The sequence below is a fragment of the Hemiscyllium ocellatum genome, chromosome 22 (genome assembly GCF_020745735.1).
Source record: "Hemiscyllium ocellatum isolate sHemOce1 chromosome 22, sHemOce1.pat.X.cur, whole genome shotgun sequence".
Taxonomy (NCBI): domain Eukaryota; kingdom Metazoa; phylum Chordata; class Chondrichthyes; order Orectolobiformes; family Hemiscylliidae; genus Hemiscyllium; species Hemiscyllium ocellatum.
In genome coordinates, this window is record NC_083422.1 from 51128665 (window position 1) to 51150120 (window position 21456).

Here is a 21456-nt window from a genome sequence, read left to right on the forward strand (position 1 = left end):
CTTTATTTAAGAAAGGATGTAAGCAGAAGCCTAGAGAAACCTGTGAGTATGCCATTAGTAATGGGTAGGTTGTTGGAAAGTATTCTGAGAGACAGAATTTAATTGCACTTGGAAAGGAAAGGATTATTAAGGATAGTCAGCATGGTTTTGTGCAAAGGAAATCATGTCTTGATTGAGTTTTTTGAGGACGTAACCAAAAAGATTGATGAGAGCAGAGTGGCGGACGTTGTTTATATAGACTTTAGTAAAGCCTTTGACAAGGTTCAGCATGTCAGACGAATTAGTAAAGATAGATCACACGGGATTCATGGAGAGCTTGCCAATTGGATACAAATTGGCTTGACAGTAGGAGAGAGAGGGTGATGGTGGAGGATTGTTTTTTTGGACCAGAGGATTGTGACCAGTGGTGTTCCACAGGGATCGGTGCTAGGACCAGTTTTGTTTGTCACATACATAAATGATTTGGATAAGAATTTAAGAGGCATGGTTAATAAGTTTGTGGATGATGGTGGTATAATGGACAATGAAGAAGATTACCTAAGATTACAAAGGGATTGTGATCAATTGGGCCAATGGGCTGAGGAGTGGCAGATGGAGTTTAATTTGGATAAATGTGGTGTATCGCGTTTTGGTAAGGGCAAGGACTTATATAGTTAATGATAGGGCCTTGAGTAATGTTATCGAACAGAGAACTCGGGTTCAGGTCTTTGAAAGATGGATCCCAGGTGAACACAGGGTGGTTAAGAAGACATTTAGCACACTTGTTTTCCTTGCTCAGACCATTGAGTTTAGAAGTTGGGATGTCATATTAAGATTGTATAGGCCTTTGGCGAGACCACTTTTGGGGTACTGTGTACAGTTCTGGTCAGCCTGCTATTATTAGGAAATTATTTAATTGGACAGGGCTCAGAAAACATTTACCAGGTTGTTGCTGGGACGGCAGTGTTGAGTTTGAAGGAGAGGATGCATCTGGGACTTTTTTCACTGAAGCATACAAAGATTTATAAAATCATGAGGGTCATAGATAAGATGAATGGCAAAGGTATTTTCCCTTGGATGGGGGAGTTCCAAACTGGGGGGCATATTTTTAATGTGAAAGGAGAAAGATTGAAAAGACACTTGAGGAGCAGTTATTTCACACAGAGGGTGGGTTGTCTGTGCAATGAACTGCCAGAGGAAGTGGTAGATGCAGGTTCAGTCACAACATTTATAAGAAATTTAGACAAGTGCATGAATAGGAAAGATTTGGAGGGATATGGGCCAACTGTGGGCAAGTGGGATGAGTTAATTTGGAAACTTAGTTGGCATGGATGAGTTTGACCGAAGGGTCTGTTTCGATGTCGTATAGCACTATGATTCCATGAAAATGTTGCAGGTTGGTTCAGTTAAGGAGATGGATGTAGTCAGTGGCTACGGGGAGCGGAGATTGTGGCAAAATCTGGATTAAAGGTTACAGATAGCATCCAGAGTAACGGATTGTAGTCAGGATCAGAGGTTATGGTTAGGGTCTGGACACAGAGGTTATGGTTAGGGTCAGAGGTTATGGTTAGGGTCTGGACACAGAGGTTATGGTCAGGGTCAGAGATGTAGTTAGAGTCTGATGTCACAGATTGTCGCCAGAGTCTGGGTCAGAGATTGTGGTTAGAATCTAGATTTGCGATTGTTATCAGGGTCAAAGATTGTTGTTAGTATCAGAGGTTGTGGATATGGGTCTGAATTTGCGGGGTTGTGATTAGGGTCACAGGTTGTGGTTAGGGTCTGGATTTGTGGGGTTGTGATCAGGGTCACGGATTGTGGTTAGGGTCTGAATGTGCAGTGTTGTGATCAGGGTCACAGGTTGTTTTAGATTAGACTAGATTACTTACAGTGTGGAAGCAGGCCCTTCAGCCCAACAGGTCCACACCGACCTGCCAAAGTGTAACCCACCCATACCCCTACATTTGCCCCTTCACCTAACACTACGGGCAATTTAGCATGGCCAATTCACCTGACCTGCACATCTTTGGACTGTGGAAACCGGAGCACCCAGAGGGGGACCTGCGCAGACACAGGGAGAATGTGCAAACTCCACATAGTCAGTCGCCCGAGGTGGGAATTGAACCCGGGTCTCTGGCACTGTGCCACCCATTTGGGTTGTGGCTAGGGTCTGGATTCGTGGGGTTGTGATCAGGGTCACCAGGATGGGTCTGGGGACTGTGGGAAGAGTCTGGGTCAGAGGTTGTAGTTAAGAGTCTGGGTTTGGGGTCTGTAATTGGGGTCAGAGGTTGTGATCAGGAATTTGGAGTAAGATGAGGAGTTAAGAATTCTGATAAGGTTAAGAATTGAGATTCAGGTTTGAATCCAGGATTAGGACTGGAAGTGTAATAAGGAGAAAGGTCAGTATTATTGACAATGCCTGTGGCTGACAGGCTGTGCAGGCACAGTAATAATAAACTCTCAGTCTGTGAACCTCTGGCTCTCTCATGCTCAGCGCTGAACACACCCCAGCGGGCCATTTGCCAGCTCTCTTAGCGCGTTCCAACTTCATCCCAAACATTGCAAAAACTTTCTAACCTTGGTATAAAAAAAAAACCTTCTCCGTTGGTAAAAACAATATTTGTAACCTCCTTTTCTGAAATAGTAAGCAATGTCTACCGAGTAGGGAGATGAGGGGGGCGTGGTTGTGAACAGACTGAAGGTTCCGGGTCACTGGCTAACTTGTGACAGAGCTACAGAAAAGTTGCGTTCCTGCTGGGGGCAATATGTTTTTGGGGAAAGCTATAATCTGGAAGTGTTTGGAGTGGAGGGTATTTGGGAGGGGGCTGAGGCAAGTCAGATGCCTCAGCTCAGGGAGTCAGCTGGACCTGGGGGGTATTTATCCTCCGATAGTTAGCCCGTTTGACCAGAAGGGCCGGCTGCTATATCAGCAATTGGAGAACAATGTCCAGGAGTTGAGCAAGATTCCATTCCGAGGTACTTTATGACATTCTTCATTCCTTTTTTTTTATTTAAAACTATTTATCAATGGGAAACTATCTGGGGACAGTCGTTATCACTCTTTTAATGCTGTCTTTCAAGTCCTCTGTAACCCAACACACCAAGCTACAGTTACCCATTGCCCTCTGAACTTGCCAACTTTGAGTGGGACAAGGCGAAAGTGAGGACTGCAGATGCTGGAGATCAGATTCTAGATTAGAGTGGTGCTAGAAAAGCACAGCAGGTCAGGCAGCATCCGAGGAGCAGGAAAATCGATGTTTCGGGCAAACACACTTCATCAGGAATCAAATTGTGATCCTACCCAGTGACACCACAAATGTGACACTCTGCTCCAATCCACCATGTTCTAATTCCCTCCCTATCTCCTCCAGACCCACAACTGTCCAAACTCTCGGCATTCCTCCCGTCTTATCCTATTTTCCCCACTCCGTGATTTCCATCCACCATTAGCCCTCAGCTGCCTGAACCCTAAGGTTTGGAATTCACTCCCTAACCCTCTCTAACTTCAAGATGCTTTTTATTCCAATTCATTCACAGGATATAGGCATTGCTGGGTGGGCTAGTATTTATTGCCCATCCCTACTTGTCCCCTGAGAGGGTGGTTAAAAAACAGGGAGAAAGTGAACGCTGCAAATGCTGGAGATCAGAGTCGAAAAGTGTTGCGCTGGAAATGCACATCCGGTCAGGCAGCATCCGAGGAGCAGGAGAGTCGATATTTTGAGCATAAGCTCTTCATCAAGAATGCTCAAAATGTCGACTCTCCTGCTCCTTGGATGCTGCCTGACTGCTGCGCTTTTCCAGTACCACACTTCTTGACTTGAGAAGGTGGTGGTGAGCTGCCTTCTTGAACCACCACAGTTCATGTGCTCTGGGTTGGTCCACAATGCCTTTAGGGAGGAAATTCCAAGATTTTGACCCATCGACACATATTTCCAAGTCAGGATGGTGAGTGTCTTGGAGGGGAACTTGAAGGTGGTGGTGTTCCCTTGTACCTGCTGCCCTTGTCCTTATAGATGGAAGTGGTCATGAGTTTGGATGGTGCTGCTGAAGCAGCCTTGATGGTTATTCCTCCTTGTAGATGGTGCACACTGAGCTTCAGTGGTGAAGTGGTTAAATGCTGAAGGTGGTGAATGGGATTTCTAATCAAGTGCACCTTGATTTTTACTTGTTGTTGTTAAGCTTCTTGAGTGTTGTTGGAGCTGTATCCATCCAGGCAAGTGAAGAATATTCCATCACACAGCTGACTTGTGCTTTGTAGGTGATGGACAGATTACGGGGAGTGAGCAAGTCAGTTAGATTTGGCAGAATTCCCAGCCTTTGATCTGCTCTTGTACTTGCAGCATTTAATTTGACCAAGCTTTTGTCCTAATATCTTCTGCTTTGGATGGCAAGGTGGCTCAGTGGTTAGCACTATTGCCTCACAGCGCCAGGAACTCTGGTTCAATTCTACCCTCGGGTGACTGTCTTGGTGGACTTTGCACACTTCTCCTGTGGGTTTTGTATGGGTGTTCTGGTTCCCTCCCACAGTCCAAAGAGTGGAGGCTAGTACAATTGCAACATTTGAAAGGCATCAGAATGACTATATGAATAGGAAGAGTTTGGAGCAATATGGGCTGGATACTGGCAAATGGGACTAGATTAGATTAGGATATCTGGTCGGCATGGATAAGTTGGACTGAAGGGTCTGTTTCCATGCTGTACATCTGTATGTGCAGGTGAATTGGCCATGCTAAATTACCCATAGTGTCCAGGGATGTGTTGGTTAGGTGGATTAGCCATGGGATATACAGGGTTACAGGGATAGGTTGGCAGATGGTCGGTGCGCACTTGATGGGTCGAATGGCCTGCTTCCACACTGTAGGGATTCTATAATTCTATTGCTCCTGTCCACTTCTTTTGGACCTTTTCACCACAATAAAAATGCCATGTAAATGCAAATAGTCACCATTGAACTGCAGTTCCCATTGGCTAATTAATCTGAAAACCAAAGTTGTCATCCTCAATCACTGGTACAAGCTCCATTCCCCCGTCCCTGTAGCCACTGTCTCAGCCTGAGCCAGAATGTTCATGACCTCGGCTCCTTTCTTAAATTCCACTTTTTCTTCATGTATTACATTATTGTGGAAGGACTGTTATTCTGAAATTGTTATTTCTCTATTTCTCTAACTTATTAGTAAGAATTTCTACCATTTGAAGGTTTGTAATGCTGGACTTTCTGGGGTTTTTTTGTATTTTTCTAGTTACTTTTCGTAAGAATTTGTACTCCAGAATCTGTAGTACAGATTCTTCTGCAGCTGTACAGGGCCCTGGTGAGACCACACCTGGAGTACTGTGTGCAGTTCTGGTCTCCAAATTTGAGGAAAGACATTCTGGCTATTGAGGGAGTGCAGCGTAGGTTCACAAGGTCAATTCCTGGAACGACGGGATTACCTTACACTGAAAGACTGGAGTGACTGGGCTTGTATACCCTTGAGTTTAGAAGACTGAGAGGGGATCTGATTGAGACATATAAGATTATTAAAGGATTGGACACTCTGGAGGCAGGAAACATGTTTCCGCTGATGGGTGAGTGCCGAACCAGAGGACACAGCTTAAAAATACGGTGTAGACCATTTAGGACAGAGATGAGGAGAAAATTCTTCACCCAGAGAGTGGTAGCTGTGTGGAATGCTCTGCCCCACAGGGCAGTGGAGGCCCAGTCTCTGGATTAATTTAAGAAAGAGTTGGATAGAGCTCTCAAGGATAGTAGAATCAAGGGTTATGGAGATAAGGCAGGAACAGGATACTGATTAAGGATGATCAGCCATGATCATATTGAATGGTGGTGCAGGCTCGAAGGGCTGAATGGCCTACTCCTGCACCTATTGTCTATTGTCTGTACCTCTGTACCTAAGATGGTGCTATGAGTGGTGACTTGTAAACTTTTCACTGTACTCCTGAGTACATGAGACAATAAAGCTAATTCAATTCTAATGAGTGTCTAATGTTAAGTGCCAGTCTTCATTTAATAAACTGAGTCCCTACGTTAGGGCCCGGGTGTCCTTGGAGAAGGAGCACGCGGTGTCCACCAACACCCTGGAGTTGTTCAGGGAGAGGTGGGCACCGCAGGGAGTGGAGTGCATCATTTCCCCCTCCAACGCTATTTTGATTTAGTCTCTGCCCTCCCCTTGACTGTTTGATCACACAGCATTGCCCTTAATGTGAAGGGCACTGCTTGTCACTGGCCACCCGGGTGTTTTCCTATCTTCCTGGTGGTGGAAATTGAATAAAGATTCGTGCACTAATATAAAAAAAACGGAGTCCCCATGATCTAATTAGGGGTGTGATAACCATTGGGTATCACTAATTAATCTCCCCAGGGGGCTTGTTGAGGTGAGTTCCCTTGGTAACAAGCAATGGCCTACCCAGCTAGAACTCATCATCTGAGCCCTTTGTAAAGCAGACACAGCAGTGGGGGATATAGTGTTTTATTTCCTTCTCCAACTCTTTTGAGTCAGTCCCTACTTCCCCCGTCCAAACTCACTTTGATGATGCGTATTCTGCTTAATGGGTTTTCAATGTAAATACTTAATTAGCTATGTGGATATTTTATTGGTAGTGATTAATCGGTGCCTCACTGTCTTATTGCTAATGTATGAATAACTATTGCGGGCTCCAGGTCACTGGCTGCACAGCTTAAGGCCCCATTTGATAAATGATTACATACAAGATCCTTGGACCTTGAACGTGGTGAGTTCTCCATCCTGACCAAACCCTTTGACCATTCATTTTGATTAATGTGTGACTAAGGTTCTCAGTGTTCCAACATGAAAAGCCTTTTTACTGTAGAACACAGCAGCAAACAATTGGAGTTATTTTTTCTGCCTTTGGCCCTCATTTGGGAACGAACACTCGCGCACACACAACAACCCAACTATCAGAATTCTGGCTGTAATGTGGATATTGTTTGTTTAGAACATAGAACATTACAGCGCAGTACAGACCCTTTGGCCCTCGATGTTGCGCTGATCTGTCATATCAATCTGAAGCCCATCTAACTTACACTATTTCATGTATGTCCATATGCTTGTCCAATGACGACTTAAATGTACTTAAAGTTGGCGAATCTACCACCGTTGCAGGCAAAGCATTCCATACCCTTATACTCTCTGAGTAAAGAAATTACCTCTGACATATGTCCTAAATCTATCATCCCTCAATTTAAAGCTATGCCCCCTTGTGCTCACTGTCACCATTCTTGGAAAAAGGCTTTCCCTGTCCACCCTATCTAACCCTCTGATTATCTTGTGTCTGTATTAAGTCACCTCTCAACCTTCTCTCTAACAAAAACAGCCTTCAGTCCCTCAGCATTTCCTCGTAAGACATTCCTTTCATACCAGGCAACATCCTAGTAAATCTCCTCTGCACCCTTTCCAAAGCTTCCACATCCTTCTTACAATGCAGTGACCAGAACTGTACACAATACTCCAAGAGCGGCCGCACTAGAGTTTTGTACAGCTGTAGCATAACCTCATGGTTCCAGAACTCGATCCTTTTGTTAATAAAAGCTAAAACACTGTATGCCTTCTTAACAACCCTGTCAACCCGGGTGGCAACTTTCAAGGATCTGTGTATTGGACACCGACATCTCTCTGCTCATCTACACTACCAAGAATCTTACCATTAGCCCAGTACTCTGCATTCCGGTTACTCTGACCAAAGTGAATCATCTCACACTTGTCCTGATTATAAAATTCTCATCCTTACCACCTTTATCAAAATCCAAATATTCTGCTCCCACTGGTTCACCAGTGTCTATTCCATTAGATTCATCCTCAGAAACCTGCAGTGAATACTGAGGGAGTGATGGAGAGGCTCTGTATTTCAGACATGAACCCTGCCTGCCCTCCCTGAAGGGTGTAAGAGATTTCAGTGGCACCAAGTCAAAGAAAAGCAGGAGAGTCCTCTGCTCTGGACCAAAATTCAACTCTCAAATTAACAATGTTTTGCCGTTTGCAGGATTTTCCTGTGTGCAGATTGGCTGTGATGGTTCCTACCCACCACCACACTTCCAAAAAGACTACATTTGGCCAGAAAGCCGTTTGGAAGGTGGAAACAGGTGCTGTTTAAATGCATGATCTTTCCTTGTGTTTGCAGGGCTGGTTGTTCAGGGCTCCAATGGAGAGTTTGTCTTCCTGACCAATGAGGAACGTGTTGAAGTAGTTCGGCGGGTGAGGAAGGTACTGCCTGAGGAAAAGCTTCTGGTCGCTGGATCAGGCTGTGAATGTAAGTGACGATTGTGAGAATTGCAAGACAAGAAATGAATTCTGTGTGTCATGAACAGGACGGGTCCATGATTCGGAGCAGAACCCCTCACCAAAACCGGTCTAATCCCAGAGAGAGAGTTGTTCAGGAGGGTAGCAGTGGGCACAGTGGCAGGAGCAGCAGAAGCTGATGTGATGAACCCCTCTAGACACCCCAATGGATGTGACTCCGGAATAAACACTTCAAATAACTGTGCACTGGGCAATAGATCTGAGAGAGAACCGGGGCAATGAGTGAGAGAGAAAGAGCAACACTCAGTCACGGTTGTGTTGCTGGAGAAGGTTGTGTGGGCTGTAGTTGGACTCTTTGTAAGCTTATAACTGTCCTAACATTTCCCAGCTTTAAGATGATGCAAATTTCATAGGCAGGGCCAGCAATTTATTGCCTGTCCCTAATTACAGCAGGTGCTGCCTTCTAATACAGTCGTGGGGCAAGGAGTAGGCCACACCCCCCCAACCCCCCCATCAGGCTTTAACCATCAGTGTCAGTTACGGGTCAGTGAATGAGATCTCGTTGCCATGGTTACTATAAACAGATTGTAAGTGGCAATTTCTCTCTCTGCTCCCAATAGCCACAGAGGCCACCATTGCAATGACACTCAAGATGGCTGAAGCAGGGGCGAATGCTGTGATGGTTATCACTCCATTTTACTATCGGGGCAGAATGAACAGTGCTGCTTTCATCCAGCACTATACGCAGGTAACAGTTACACAGATGGGTAACCATTAACCCTAACCCTAGCGGAGTTAATAGCTGGCTGTTAACAGGGAAATAACTTCTGCTCATGTATATGGCCGTCTGGATATTCCTCTTGCTGACAAAGATATTTTTCTTCTCTTGCCTCAATAAAAGGTGTTTGCAGGGGGACCTTTCGCTGGTCGCACTTTTATAATGAGACCGATCTTTCCATAAGGTGTGTGTGAGTGATGGTGCTCGCTAATTAGCGAAGAGAAGGATCTTGCTTCTGAGGAAAGGTCACTGAACCTAAAACTTTCTGCTTTCTGTGCACAGATGCTGCCAGACCTGCTGAGTTTTTCTAGCAGTTTCTGTGTTTGTTGTTGTTGTTGACCATGTGATAATGATATGTACTACATTGGATTGTCAAACTTGATTTTGATTTTCATGTTCTAGCTTTAGGGGTGAGAAGCCATGGCGAATGCACTGTAGATAAAGAGCTGTGTGCTCATATCTTTTCCCACACCTCGAGCATTGTGTAGTTTCAGCACATTGCTATTGTATGGGAACAAACAAAGAGTAAATTGGCTATGATCCCACATTGAGGTGTGCCAGAGTCACTGGGCGATGGGATCTTTTAATCAATCAATCATTCTTGTGTTATGTTCTAATCAAACTATTCAAGATGTTATTGCATACCTCTAGAAGAACCTTGAGATAAAAATCTATAAAATTACAAGATGCATAGATAGGGTTGACCGTCAGAATCTTTTTCACAGAGTTAAAATGTCTGATACTAGGGGGCATGCATTTAAGGTGAGTGGGGGAAAAGTTCAAAGGAGATGTGAGGGACAAGTTTTTTTTTAAAGAGTGGTAGGAGTTTGTATCATGCTGCTGGGAGGTGGTGGTGGAGGCAGATACGATAGGGGTGTTAAAGAGGCTTTTAAAGCAGCACATGAATGTACAAGGAACGGAGGGCAGGCAAAAAGGATTGTTTAGTTTGGGCCAAAGGTCCCATTTCTGTGCTGTATTGTTCTCTGTTCCACCTCTGGAACTGGTGGGATTTGAATGCCAGTTTCCTAGCTCTGAGGTAGGGATGCTACCACTGTGCCACAAGAACACTAACCAATCACTCTCTTGATTGTTCTTGATGATTTCAATTCAGGTAGCAGATGCCTCACCTGTGCCTGTTGTGTTGTACAGTGTCCCTGGCAACACTGCACTGGAGCTTCCAATGGATGCAATCCTCACACTATCTCAACATCCAAACATCATCGGGCTGAAGGATAGTGGGAGCGATGTAAGTAATCATCCCCTTCCTTGTTTGCTCTTCTTAACTTGCAAGGGGGATGTGAGGAGGCCATTCAGCCCCTGGCACCTAACCCATAGTTCAGGTCAATCATTGTTATCTGTATCTAAACCATGACGTTATCTCCTACTCAGCAAAAATCTCCGTGTTAAAGTTTTCAGTCGGGAACCGCAGTCCTTTACCAACCCAACCTCTATGGAGCAGAGAATTCCTGATTTCCTCCACCCTGGATATGCTTCCTGACCTCGCCTCTGGGCTGTACGTTTAAGATGGTGCCATCTTGTGGTCTCCACTGGCATCTGCCTCCTTACTGCTGTCAGAGATCACACTGTGAGGTCCATGGGCCAGGAAGTGGAGGCATCAGAGCATAGGGTGGCCCTGATCCTGTTCCCAATGGGGACATCTCCAGTTCTCCAGCCAAGGCACTACCCTCTCTGCAGGGATCAACCAGCCTATGCACAGTGAGATCCCAGAAATAACAAAGTCATGATGACCAGATAATCTCTCTTTCCTTCAGTGGTGTTAGTTGAGGGATAATGCCGTGGGATCTGTTATCTGTGAGGCCGGATGTGGCCTCAGTTTAATAGCCCATCTCAAGGAAGGTGTTTTGCCGGTGAACTGATCCTTTTGTCCTGCCAGGAAGAGTCAGATATAATTTCTCTGCTCAGCTGTCTGGAATGGGGCCCTCAACATTTGGAGGCAAATTGAAAAACTTCTGATTACATACTCTATTAAAATTGTTACAAACTTGCTCATAATGTCTTCTGTTCTATGGGGCAGTGTGGTGGCTCAGTGCTCAGCACTGCTGCCTCTTAGCGCCAGGGACCCCGATTTCATTCAAGCGTTGGGTGACTATCCCTTTGGAGTTTGCAAATCTCCCAGTGTCTGTATGGGTCCCCTCTGGGGTGTTCTACTTTCCTCCCACAGTCATAGTGCAAAGGTGTGCAGGTTAGGTGGAATGGCCATGGTAAATGCAGGTCTATGGGGATAGGATAGGTGGCTGGGTCTAGATGCTCTTTAGAGGGTTGGTGCACACTCGATGGGCTGAATGTCCTCTTTTTCTGCACTGTGGGGATTCACTGAGCTCAGTGCCGCACCCTTCTTCACAGGAGGGCAGACCATTTTATGGTGGCCTGTTCTAAATGAGATAACTCAGGTCATGCCTTGCTACTCCCCTCTTGGGAACTAAACCCCCGTAAAAGACTTGGATTGATTGTACCTACATATGTGTCCTCCACTATCTCCATCTTGTGGAGAAATAATCCTGTTCTTATCAGGTGAAGTTGTGGTAGTGTCAGCTATGAATGCTATTGGCTGTAGTTTGTAGAGGCTGTTTGTAAACAGACTGTTGCCCTGTTTAAAGTCCCGTCCTATCTATAACCATCCCATCTGGCTGCATCACAGTGTGATATAATAACTGTTCTTTCTAAGTCCGAAAGAAACTACAGAGAGTCGTGAACACAACCCAGACCCTCACGATAACCAGCCTCCCATCCACTGACTCCATCTGTACTTCCCACTGCCTTGGAAAAGAAACCAACATAATCAAAGACCCCCTTCCATCTTGGGTATACTCTCTTCCACCCTCTTCCATTGAGCAGAAGATATAAAAGTTTGTGTACATGTACAAACAGATTAAAGAACAGCTTCCTCCCCGCTGTTATCAGATTTTTGAATGCACCACTTTAAGTTAATGTTGACCTTGCTCTCTCTGCACTTTCTTGGCAGCTGTACCCTGCACTCTGTTCTGTTACCCTGATGCACTTGTATAGTGCGATCTGTCTGTAAAGCACATAAGACAACACTTTTCACTGCACATCAGTGCACGTGACAGCAATAAATCAAATCAAATAACTCATTGGCTGGCTGGCAATAGATGGTATTTTATGCTTCAGTTCATCTTCCCCAGATCACAAGAGTCGCACTGATTGTCCACAAAACCAGGAACCGGAATTTCCAGGTGCTGGCTGGATCAGCTGGATTCCTGCTCTCTGCTTATTCAGTAGGTAAGAGGCCACCCATAATGGAGTTAGGGAACTGGGGATGGTCTGCTCACACAGATGGAGAGTATGATCATAACATAAATGGAGGTTATTTGGCCCATTCTGCTGGTGCCACCTCTTTGAGTGAGTGATTGGATGTTTTCTATTTATTGAGGAAATGCTTACTAACTGGCACTCGGTGCAAATGTAACATAAAACAAAGCTGGAAATCTGAAATGGAAACAGAAATTGATGGAGAAACTCAATCAGACATCTGTGGAGAGAAAGCAGGGTTAATGTTTCGAGCCACATGATCCTTCAACAGAACTGATAGCAACTATCTCAGTTCTGATGATAAGTCACTGGGCTTGAAACGTTAACTCTGTTTTCTTCCTACAGGTGATGCCAGACCTGCTGAGTTTTTCCAGCAATTTGTTTTCTTCTTAGTAAAAACATATGTGGCGGGGTGCTGGGCTGCACAATGACATCGGAATTTGAGCTGCAGAGTGCTGCTGTCTGTTCACCATGTGATGGACTGAAGGTAGGGGAGTAGCTAAAGTCAGGAATCACTGGAATGGAATTCTGCTTTTCATACACTGGAGTAACTGATCCTGACCCTCCTGCTGGGCTTGTGTCTCACTGTGTTTTTTTACAGGGTGGAGAGGAACAAGCTCAGGGTCAGCAAATGGCAACATTGACTGCATTGGTACACTTGTCATGCTGTGGTTACTGTTCAATTTTTCTTTAAGGGAGATAATCTACTTTAACTTGACAAGATATCAAAAGTTCAATATGTGATTGGGAGCAGTGTAGGATTACGGGGTTGATTCAAAGAGGTTTCATGTGAAGAGAAGATTATTCCAGAAGAAGAGAGGGAAAAAGAATAATTCTATCACTCAACTTGATATTTCCAGAATGTTCTTTTGGAAGTATACATTGCAGTGCTGGAGACATGATAATACACACACACATTTACAATCGTTCTGTAGCCTAACCCCTCCCTAACTCTGAAACCTCCAACAATCTGAGGTGGCTGCAACTGTAGTCATAGTCAATGAAGTCTACAGCCCAGGAAAAGGCCCTTCTGCCCATCGAGTCTGTGCCAGTCAGTCCTCCGATTCTGACCTTTTGTGCATCCCTGATTGTAATTGGTCCATTGTTGACACTGAACTCTGGAATTCCTACTGTAAACCTCTGACACGTTTTCTGTTTTACGATGGACCATCAAACTTGCGCTATCACCTGTCCTCGCATCTCCTCGTGTGGCTATTGGTTGGTAACTCAACACACTCTCTTGTGAATTGATTTGCAACATTCATGATATTAAGTGTTAAGTAAATGCTTGAGAAGAGACAAAACTTCAGGTTCCAATTTTAAATGTTTTCTGTCAGATATGTTACTGCTGTATTTTTTGCTATTAAGATAAATTTGCTGGGTGTAATTATTAAAACTGTAACCATTTTCTTTTGTATTCCATCATGATGAATATTTGCCCAGAGTATAACTCTTCCCATTTTGTTACTTCCTGTGCCCATCAAACATAGAACAGTACAGCACAGTACAGGCCCTTCGGTCCTCAATGTTGTGCTGACCTTTAATCTGACCCTAAGGTGTCACTAACCTACATCCCCTTCTTTGTACTGTCTTCCATGTGCCTGTTCAAGAGTCACTTAAATATCCCTAATGTATCTGACTCTACCACCACTGCTGGCAGAGCATTCCACAGCATTGGGTTAGCTGCAGAGTACAGCTGCGTCTGCTCTTTTAAACTGAAAGTAAAGCTCTCTCGACACTGTCCCCATCAAAAGTTCCTGAGACCGTTTCAGCATGGGATTAGATACAGCTTTGGAGTTGAGATTTTGCCAGAAAGGAACAGGTTTGAGGCATCAAACCTATTTCACTTGAATAGGCTATGCTGGCTTCCAAACAGAGGAACCTGGATAATGTCTAATCATAGGATCAACCTGCTACCCATGTAGATGTTGCAAGAGTGACTTTCCTTCTAAAATTAAATATTATGTTGTCACCAATTTGCAAACAGCAATGTGATCGTGACTAGGTAATGTGTTATAAAGAGGGATAAATGTTGGTCAGAATATTGGAGCAAACCTACCCTTTTACTTTCCAGATATTTTCCATTGATCTGAGAAGGTGGTTGGTTTGATGGAACTGCAAAGGGGCACACTCCCTCAGAACTGATCTCCGAAATGTCAGTGCAGGTTGTGGTCTCATGTCCCTGAACTGGGACTTGAAAGCAGAATCTTTTTTTTAACTTCACGGGACGTGGGTGTGACTGGCTGGGCCAGCATTTATTACCCATCCCTAATTGCCCTCGAGAAGGTGATGGTGCGCTGCCTCTTGAATTACTGCAGTGCAATTGGTGTATGTAGGCCCACAATGTGGTGAGGGAGGGAGTTCCAGACTTTCACCCAATGACACTGAACAGCAACACCAAGTCAGGATGGTGGGTGGCTTTGGAGGGGAGCGTATAGGTGGTGGTGTTTCCATGTATCTGCTGCCTTTGTCCTTCTAGATGGTGATGTGTTTGGCTGGTACTTTCTAAGGAGCCTTTTTGATGGTATGCACTGCTGCCACTGAGTGTTGGTGAAGGTGTGAGTGAATGTTGAAAGTCGTAAATGTGGTGTCAGTTGAGTGGACTGCTGTATCCTGATGGTGTCAAGCTTCCTGAATGTGTTGGCATTGCATCTGTTCAGACGAGAGAGTACATACAAACATGAGAATCGGGAGCAGGAGTAGACCACTTTGTCAGTGCCTTTTAATAAGATCATAGTTGTTCTAATTACTGCACATTCCCATCTGCACTCAATAACAATTCTCTCTATTGCTGAACAAGAACCAATCTACCTCATTCCATAATACTCTTGACTTTTACCTTGTAGCTGGTGGACAGGCTTTGGGAGTCAGGGTTTGCTGCAGGATTCCCAGCCTCTAACCTGGTCTCATAAGCATGGTATTGATATGGCTGGTCCAATTCAGTGTCTGGTCAATGGTAACCCCATTCATCAATGGTGAGGTCCTTGAATGTCATTCAGACTCCAAAGGGCAGGAGGTAGCCACAGCTATTATGAAGATGTGAATGATGCTATTAAAATGCATGTTTATTCTTTGCTAACAAAATTTTAATTTTTTTTCTATCCCTGATTGATTGTTCAGGGGCTGTGGGTGGTGTGTGTGCGCTTGCCAATGTCCTCGGAGAGCCTTTGTGCAGTCTGGAAAAGCTGTGCCTTGAGGGGAAGTGGGCAGAAGCCCGAGAACTTCAATACAGGCTGATTGAGCCAAACACAGCAGTGAGTATAACTTTGACTTTCCGTTTTTAAAAGCAGGGTCTGGATTTTCATTCTGTTTTGAGACCCTGGTTTCAGGATAAGCTCCTGGTTCCAACGGGCATGAGGTGAGCAGAGGAAATCTTTGAATGGAAGGCCAAGTAATGGGTGGGGTTGTGTTCTTGTTGATGCTTTGCCTACAGACAGTCTTCCCGCTCTATGTAGCTTGTGGACAGAGAGGGCATTTCAAGTTGGAAGCATCTCATGATGGTTGGCAACAGTAGCTCGTCAGTCTTTGGTTTGGTGGGTCCATTCCACAGGGCAGCCTGCAATCCACAAGCTGCAGAAACCCACCAAACTCCTTTCACAACAACTTCCGAACCCATAACCTCTACCATTGAAAAGGTGAAAGACACTTCCTGCAACTTTCCCACCAAGGCACACACCATTCTGACTCCGAACTAAATTTTAACCCGTGGTTAATTTTTAAACCATTGCTGAGTCAAAGTCCTAGAATTCCTTCACCACAGGCTATAGCAGCTCAAAAAGGTAGTCAGAAGAAATTAGGGACTGGCAATAAATGTTGGTCCTGTCATCAATTCTGGGCATTTATGATATATTTGAAAAAATGATCTGTGTAGTTCAGTTTGCATTTTGTTAAAGGAGTTTCCTTTTCTTCATAATGAGCAAAGTATTTTTATCTGATGCAGATCACGCAAAAGTATGGCATTGCAGCCCTCAAGGAGGCGATGGGATGGTTTGGATATTATGGGGGATTTTGTCGTTCTCCCCTGCTGCCTTTGACTGAGGCAGAGAGAAAGGACTTGCGGAACAGCTTCACATCCAACGGCTGGCTCTGAACCTGTCCACAGCAAACTCCACGGATCATGTGCTTGAGATGGAGTTGCTTTTCAAAGTCGTGTAAAGTTGAGTGCTGTTAAATAATTGGTTAATCAGTTGCATCTCATCTTCCCTCCCCGCCACTCTGACCTTCATCTGCAAAGTGGGGAACTGCCTCATTGAAATTTTGTTTTTGTTCCACAGAGTTTGCAGGTCAGAAACTGGCTGTTTGATCAATTACAAGGTTAATGTTTGCTGTAAACTTCCCGTCACCTTTTCCGTTAACTCCCCCAATCAGTATCCTCTACATGCACTACCTAGAATCTCCCCCAATAACCCTCTGCCCTTTTGCCCTGAGTACTCCACATGGCAGTGAATTTCACACTTTCATCAGGCTGTGGCTGAATAAGATTCTCCAGAATTGGATTATTAATGAACATCATAATTCTATTCTTTTTAAATTAGTGATGGAAAAGGATAGACCAGATCTAAAAGTTGAAGTTCTAAATTGGAAAAAGGCCAATTTTGACGGTATTCAAAAGCTGATTGGAGGCAGATGTTCGCAGGTAAAGAGACAGCTGGAAAATGGGAAGCCTTCAGAAATGAGATAACAAGAATCCAGAGTAAGTATATTCCTGTCAGGGTGAAAGGGAAGGCTGGTAACTATAGGAAATGCTGGATGACTAAAGAAATTGAGGGTTTGGTTAAGAAAAAGAAGGAAGCATATGTCAGATACAGACAGGATAGATTGAGTGAATCCTTAGAGTATAAAGAAAGTAGGAGTATACTTAAGAGGGAAATCGGGAGGGCAAAATGGGGACATGAGATAGCTTTGGCAAATAGAATTAAGGAGAATCCAAAGGGGTTTTACAAATATATTAAGGACAAAAGGGTAACTAGGGAGAGAATAGGGCCCCTCAAAGATCAGCAAGGCGACCTTTGTGTGTAGCCACAGAAAATGGGGGAGATACTAAATGAATATTTTGCATCAGTATTTACTGTGGAAAAGGATATGGAAGATATAGACTGTAGGGAAATAAATGATGATATCTTGCAAAATGTCCAGATTACAGAGGAGGAAATGCTGGATGTCTTGAAACGGTTAAAAGTGGATAAATCCTCAGGACGTGATCACGTGTACCTGAGAACTCTGTGGGAAGCTAGAGAAGTAATTGCCGGGCTTCTTGCTGAGATATTTGTATCATCAATAGTCACAGGTGAGGTGCCGGAAGACTGGAGGTTGGCTAATGTGGTGCCACAGTTTAAGAAAGGTGGTAAGGACAAGCCAGGGAACTATAGACCAGTGAGCAAGTTGTTGGAGGGAATCCTGAGGGACAGGATGTACATGTATTTGGAAAGGCAAGGACTGATTCAGGATAGTCAACATGGCTTTGTGCGTGGGAAATCATGTCTCACAAACGATTGAGTTTTTTGATGAAGTAACAAAGAAGATTGATGAAGGCAGAGCAGTAGATGTGATCTAAATGGACTTCAGTAAGGCGTTTGACAAGGTTCCCCATGGGAGAGTGATTAGCAAGGTTAGATCTCATGGAATACAGGGAGAACTAGCCATTTGGATACAGAACTGGCTCAAAGGTAGAAGACAGAGGATGGTGATGGAGGGTTGTTTTTCAGATTGGAGGCCTGTGACCAGTGGAATGCCACAAGGATTGGTGCTGGGCCCTCTACTTTTTGTCATTTACATAAATGATTTGGATGCGAACATAAGAGGTACAGTTAGTAAGTTTGCAGATGACACCAAAATTGGAGGTGTAGAGAATAGCGAAGAGGGTTACCTCAGATTACAACAGGATCTGGACCAGATGGGCCAATGGGCTGGCAGATGGAGTTTAATTCAGATAAATGTGAGCTGCTGCATTTTGGGAAAGCAAATCTTAGCAGGACTTATACACTTAATGGTAAGGTCCTAGGGAGTGTTGTTGAACAAAGAGACCTTGGAGTGGAGGTTCATAGCTCCTTGAAAGTGGAGTCGCAGGTAGATAGGATAGTGAAGAAGGCGTTTGGTATGCTTTCCTTTATTGGTCAGAGTATTGAGTACAGGAGTTGGGAGTCATGTTGTGGCTGTACAGGACATTGGTTAGGCCACTGTTGGAATATTGCGTGCAATTCTGGTCTCCTTCCTATCGGAAAGATGTTGTGAAACTTGAAAGGGTTCAGAAAAGATATACAAGGATGTTGCCAGGGTTGGAGGATCTGAGCTCCAGGGTGAGGCTGAACATGCTGGGGCTGTTTTTTCCTGGAGTATCGGTGGCTGAGGGGTGACCTTATAGAGGTTTACAAAATTATGAGGGGCATGGATAGGATAAATAGGCAAAGTCTTTTCCCTGGAGTGGGGGGGTTCAGAACTAAGAGCATAGGTTTAGGGCGAGAGGGGAAAGATATAAAAGAGACCTAAGGGGCAACATTTTCACGCAGAGGATCGTACATGTATGGAATGAGCTGCCAGAGGATGTGGTGGAGACTGGTACAATTGCAACATTTAAGAGGCATTTGGATAGGTATATGAACAGGAAGGGTTTGGAGGGATATGGGCCGGGTGCTGGTAGGTGCGACTAGATTGGGTTGGGATATCTGGTCGGCATGGACGGGTTGGACCGAAGGGTCTGTTTCCATACTGTACATCTCTACGACTCTATCTGAGTTTTATGACTCTTATTTTGAATCCCCCCCCCCCCCCACAAGAGGAAACATCTTCTCTACTTTGAGCGTGGTGAATGTCTGAAATTCTCTACTCTAGAGACTTGTGGAGGATAGATCATTGATAGTACTTAAAGAGGAAGGAGATAAATGTTTTGAAATATCAGGGTGTTGAGACCTGGGCTAGATCAGCCCTGGCTGTGAAGCCTCTTCCAAGGATGCCTACCTTGAGGAAGTTCTTTCTCCTCTCTCTACAAAGATCTCAGTGAGTTCCTCTCTCACTGTACTCCCCAAGTCCTCTCCTCTGCCCTGAAGCTCTTCAGCCACATCCTCAAGTAGACTCACACCCCCACCTGCATCCATGTATTGCACTCTTAGCTACCTTCTCCCGAGCTCCCCCCTCCCCCCCCCCACTTATCTCTGCACCCCCGAGGCTCCCAGCCTCATTCCTGATGAAGGGCTCCGGCCCGAAACATTGATTCTCCTGCTCCTCGGATGCTGCCTGACCTGCTGTGCTTTTCCAGCAACACATTCTGGACCATGATCTTAATAAATGGCAGGGCAGGTTTGAAGGAGCAAATAGCCTACTTTGTATGTTATGTCCTTCCCATGTAGGCACTATTAATACTCCTATAGTAAAAATAAAGAGCTTAAGTCTACCCTCAGCTTCTTTTCTAGCTGATGTACACCTCAATTCTGGTGGAATTCCTACAAATCTATTTTGCACCTTCTCCAGTGCTTCTAAGTCTGATTTCTGACACGACCAGAATATTACACCATTTAACATAACTTCCCTGATCTTCAGTTCTATGAAAAGAGAGCCCTCTATATGCACTGTACAGCACAATGTGATCTCCTTTGTTAACCCATCAGGTATGGAATCACAATCTTGATTTGAGCTCTCATTGCAGCTTAACACAGGGCTGTGCCCCATTCAATAATTTCCAGAAACCAAACCTCAGGCCCAGGAAAAGAGGAGAGTGAAATGGCACAGAAAGCGAATATTCAGCTGATCACATCTGCACCCTCTCAATCTCCAAAGTAAGAATTTGGGACTGAAATGAAGAGGAATTTCTTCTTGAATCTTTACCCCATAGGGCTGTGGAGGCTCAGTCATTGAGTGCATTTGTGAATCTACAAACAAGGAGCAGGGACAACACGCTGGCTATCACTGCTGCCTCACAATGCCAGGGGCCTGGGTTCGACTCTACCCTCCACCCTGTCTGTGTAGAATTTGCCCATCTTCCCTATTTGCATGTGTACTCTGTGGGTGCTCCAGTTTCTTCCCACAGTCCAAAGATGTGCAGGTTAGGTGGATTGGCATTGCTAAATTGCCCATTGTGTCCAGGGAGGTGTAGGTTAAGTACGCCAGGCATGGGAAACGCAGGGTTATAAGGATAGGGTAGGGGGATGGGTCTGAGTGGGATGCTCTTGGGACATCAGTGTGGACTGGATGGGTTGAATGGCCTCCTTCCACACTGTAGGATTCTGGGATGATGAATAAAAACCGAATGTGTGGAGAAACCCAGCAGGTCTGTGGATAAACAAGACTTAATGTTTTGAGTCCAGTATGACTCTTTATCAGAATACATATTGGATTTCAAATGATTAGATTCCCTACAGTTTGGAAACAGGCCCTTCGGCCTAACAAGTCCACACCGACTCTCCAGAGAGTAACCCACCCAGTCCCATTTTCCTCTGACTAATGCACCTATTCCCTATGGGCAATTCAGCATAGCCAATTCACCTGACCTGCACATCTTTGGACTGTGGGAGGAAACCGGAGCACCCGGAGGAACCCCACACAGATACAGGGAGAATGTGCAAACTCCACATACAGACGCCCGAGGCTGGCATCGAACCTGGGACCCGAGTACTGTGAGGCAGTAGTGCTAACCACTGAGCCACCATGCCACCCTGTTAACACTGATTGTCTGTCTCTCCACAGATGCTGCCAGACCTGCTGAGTTATTTTTACTTCAGATTTCCAGCAACTGCTTTTGGCAAGGAACAGGAGTAGGCTATGCAGCCCCAAAGCACCTTCTGTCATTTCAAATCATGACTGATCTGATTATAACCTCAAATCTCTGCCTACCTTAGATAACCTTTCAGCCCCTTGCTTATCTGTCCCTACATTAGAAATGTTCAAACACATTGCTTCTACTGCCTTTTCAGGAAGGACTCACAGCCCTCTGAGCGTTTTACATGAGTGCTTCCTCAATTTTAAATGATGTCCCTTAGTTTGGAACATATTTTTAGATATGACAGGGATCAATTTCTTTGGGGGTTCGTGCAGGAAAGTTGCATTTATAGAGGTCAACTATAGAGTATGCTTGAAGGGTCTACTCCTTCCGTTTCCTGTAGTCCACTTTGTGATTGCCTGATTCTTTTCTCACATACTCTTTTCTGTTGAATACTTAAACCAGAT

At 44.8% G+C, this 21456-nt stretch overlaps 1 protein-coding gene across 1 annotated transcript; it reads left to right on the forward strand.

The window, feature by feature from the left end:
• Window positions 1-2741: 2741 nt before the first annotated feature.
• Window positions 2742-16563, forward strand: hoga1 (4-hydroxy-2-oxoglutarate aldolase 1). Its single transcript, XM_060841813.1, has 7 exons — window positions 2742-2952; window positions 8113-8241; window positions 8852-8979; window positions 10121-10255; window positions 12174-12270; window positions 15421-15554; window positions 16241-16563. The coding sequence occupies exons 1-7, from the start codon at window positions 2742-2744 to the stop codon at window positions 16388-16390; spliced, it is 984 nt and encodes a 327-aa protein (XP_060697796.1). The 3' UTR covers window positions 16391-16563.
• Window positions 16564-21456: the final 4893 nt, after the last annotated feature.